Source organism: Saccostrea cucullata, unplaced genomic scaffold, assembly GCF_032062105.1.
Source record: "Saccostrea cucullata isolate Sc308-1 unplaced genomic scaffold, CSIRO_AGI_Scuc_v1 ctg5806, whole genome shotgun sequence".
NCBI lineage: Eukaryota > Metazoa > Mollusca > Bivalvia > Ostreida > Ostreidae > Saccostrea > Saccostrea cuccullata.
Window position 1 is genome coordinate 98,247 of NW_026921836.1, and position 3,508 is coordinate 101,754.

The window sequence follows — 3,508 nt, forward strand, 5'->3', positions numbered from 1 at the left end:
ATGCGTCAATGACTTTCTCCTGATCGGAATAGCCGTGTAACTTGCCTCGTTCCGTATCGAAAATAAACAAGTCCTCCTTAATTGGTTCATCCACATGCATCACGCTAATCCAAAAGGCTTCTAAAATTCCTATGCTTTGATTTGTTATAAGACTTTCTCCTGAAAACGTCCTTTGTTTTTAGTCCTAATAAGTGACAACAAACATCAAGTAGGACAGAGGAAATTCGTTACCGAGATGCTTAGCATAGCTGGTTTAAATTCAACTGTTTCAAACGCTTTGGTGTTATCTCCCTGTAAGCGCAAACCTTACCTTAATGCAACATACACATATTTACATTAGAAATATGACGTTACCTTTTCGCCACAGGCCATTTATAGTGCAATATGTTTTTCTTAAACTTAGCATTAATACATATATCGTAATATTTTATGAAGATAATAACTTTTCCCTGTTTAATGAAAATTAAGCATATTTAAAATGGGAGGAATTCTGCATAATACCGAAGATTAAATGTTTTGATTGAGTATAGTTTATTGCAAAGTCGGCAACCTCTCAGTCAATTTTCAGCGAAAAATGCTTCTAATTGTAAAGTTAGCTACTGGATATGGTAGTTACAAATAGTTCTTATTTTAAGCATAATCTTTTTTGTTTTTAAAATACAATGAATGTAACTGCAAATGACATCATGACATATTAAAAACCTTTAATTAACATGGAATCGGAAAGGTTTACAGAATATTAGTACAAAGTTTTGTAACATTGACTTTACATACAACATCTTGCAGTTACCTAAGGTTCCCGTGGCAGGTCCTGCAAGAAAGAGTTGATATTTCTCTGTTTCATTGGAGACAGAGAATCCGTTGTACGTTTCATAAAGTGTTGCACCAGAATGGATTGTTATGGCAGCATAGAGGGATGAGTTCTTGTCTTTTGTTAACTGATGGATCACGTCATTTCCTGTATTAAGATTGAAATCAACTGTAAAGTACATTGGAATACAAATTCTGTTGATTCCTTATAATTCGCGAGGAATTAATTATCAAAGCAACACTCGCGAAATAAAAATAAAATTACTCTCTTTTATTTGTATGATGCTGAAATCCATGTAAATTGTATAAATCAAGCATCCATTCTCGAATAATATGCTCGCAATTTGACGTTAGAGAGCTGTCTCGCGATAAGAAGTACGCAAGTGAGTTAATGCTTCATATGGAGGTTTCTTTGCAAAATATTGATTAAATTCCATAATTGACCTACCTGCTGCACAAAATATGTTAAGACTTGTTTTCTAATACATTCTTGGTACCCACGACATGCGATACCCAGTACACATTATGACGTCATATTATGACGTCATCGACCTCTACTATACAAGTTTATAAGAAACATCAACAAAATCACTTCGGCGCAAGGGCAAACCTTACTTTGTTTAACAGAAACAAGGTATAAAAAGACGCAGGGTATTCCAAGGATTTAAGATATTGCTGCACAAATGTCGGCACTGCAATTGTTTCGTTACTATTGGTGCAGTTTTAAGTTTAAACAGGGTAAAAATTCACAGTCCAGTGTAAGTTTCTTAAAATTTTTATCGTTTATGAATGTGCATAGGATTTGTGCAGTAATTTTATCAATTTTAAGAATATTCTCTTTAATATTATACATTGTTTATTTCAAATTAGATAGGATATGCCCTTGCGCTGACGTGATTTTCTTGATGTGATTTATTACCTTGAATGGGAGAAAACAATGACGTCATAATATGACGTCATAATGTGCACTTACATTAATAAACTGTGGGTAATAAGTATATATAAGAAAATCTATTTAAACTTTCTCTGTACATACAATATACAACTTATGAATTTTTATTAGCTCATTTGCATAAAAATATCCATATTTAGCCTTAACTCACTTGCGTACTCGCGAAAAATGAGGAATTTACAGTATAATATATTGAATACCCTCTAGAAAAATGAAACTGACGGGTATTTCTGTTACGCTGTAGACATTGATGCAAAAGTGTTCTTTACCCTGAGTGATTTAAAATTCTCGCTCTATTTTTTATTGCCAAAAATATTACCCAGTCTCAAAATAAGATATAAGATACGCTTCCATTTCCATTATATGCTACAATTAATATACTTTATGAAACATTTAAGCGGTTGAGAGTCCATATTTAAATTAAAAGAGATGTACACTTACCAATCCAGTATTCTTGTTCAGGGGCACCAAAACCATCTTTATAATCTTTCCAGAGCCTTTGGAAATCCACGGATCCATCAACTCTTTTTTGAATTGCCTTTAAAAATTAAAAATTATAGCATTACATATTACTGTTTTCAACAATTATAAAATCTATATTTAATAATATGAGCTGAAGAATTTGTATTTTATTATTCTCTTGAACAAAAGAAATACTTCATAACTTGATGTGAATTATGTAATATAAAGTTTAACATTTGTACACACCGTCCATCCCCCGCCCATTGTCGTCATATCACAATACACGGTGACAGGAATGGTTATGGTGCGATACGGGTAAATGTCGTACACACCGGAAATAAAGTTACCATCATTACGAAGATCCTTACAGTCTAAGGGAATTGCTGTAAAAAGGGGGAAAATGCTGGAATCGTATTATGTATAAATAGAGTAATTCAAAGATACATGCGAGTTGCTTTCTGGTTAATTGTTTGAGATAAATTGTGTGGTACGATGTAGCCTAAATATGGATAGTTATGCCATTACCTGAAATTATTTTGTTTTTCTAATTGTTTTAAGTCTTTAATTTAATTTTTTATACGAATATACCGTATCAGCAGAATTTCTAGCGAGGATTTAATTTTGGCATTATAAGTGAGGAAGTTGAGATCGCTAAAATTAAATATAGCTAAAAAATAATTGCATTTGATCCGAGTTTCCTTCTATAATGAGCATTTTAAAATCACTTCAATAACATCTCGCGAAGATTAAAGTACCAATATCTAAGCACAAATCGCTAAAATAGTCTCTCACCAAAATTTCCAATTATACGGTATTAAAAGAATTGACACACGTAATCGTAATACATGTATTCTCTTGGTTTTTTGAAATTTATTTGTATTTCTTACTTGTAGGAATCTTAAGAGGAATATATTTATAAACAGAGTTTTATGAAGAGAATTGAGACCTTGAGAACATTCAAACCTTAATTTAAACAGAGACCAACTCCAGTAACGAAAATGTAAAAGTCAGCTGTCAAATGTAAAAGTAAGTTGCTTCACAAAACTCCAACAACATGATGTTTCACCTGGAGAATGGAGTGTAAACTATTTACTAGATATGTTTAAGTTCATATTTCAGAAATGTGCATTTTTAGGTCGATACAATTGTTTTCAAATACACTTGTTGTATTGAATATAGACTAACGTTTTGAACACGGATTTTAAAGCCTTAATTTTTCACATTAAATGTCCACAAACTTTTCAGTTTCCATACAAGAGACGGTGTGCGGTGGATCTGACCGTT

General features: G+C 32.3%; 1 protein-coding gene across 1 annotated transcript; it reads right to left on the reverse strand.

Annotated features, from left to right (window-relative positions):
• Positions 1-704: 704 nt before the first annotated feature.
• LOC134260804 (ficolin-1-like) lies at positions 705-2,607 on the reverse strand (the record flags this gene model as incomplete). Its single annotated transcript, XM_062743346.1, has 3 exons — positions 705-958; positions 2,204-2,300; positions 2,471-2,607. Coding segments are annotated over 3 exons (488 nt in total), but the record flags the coding sequence as incomplete, so codon positions are not given.
• Positions 2,608-3,508: the final 901 nt, after the last annotated feature.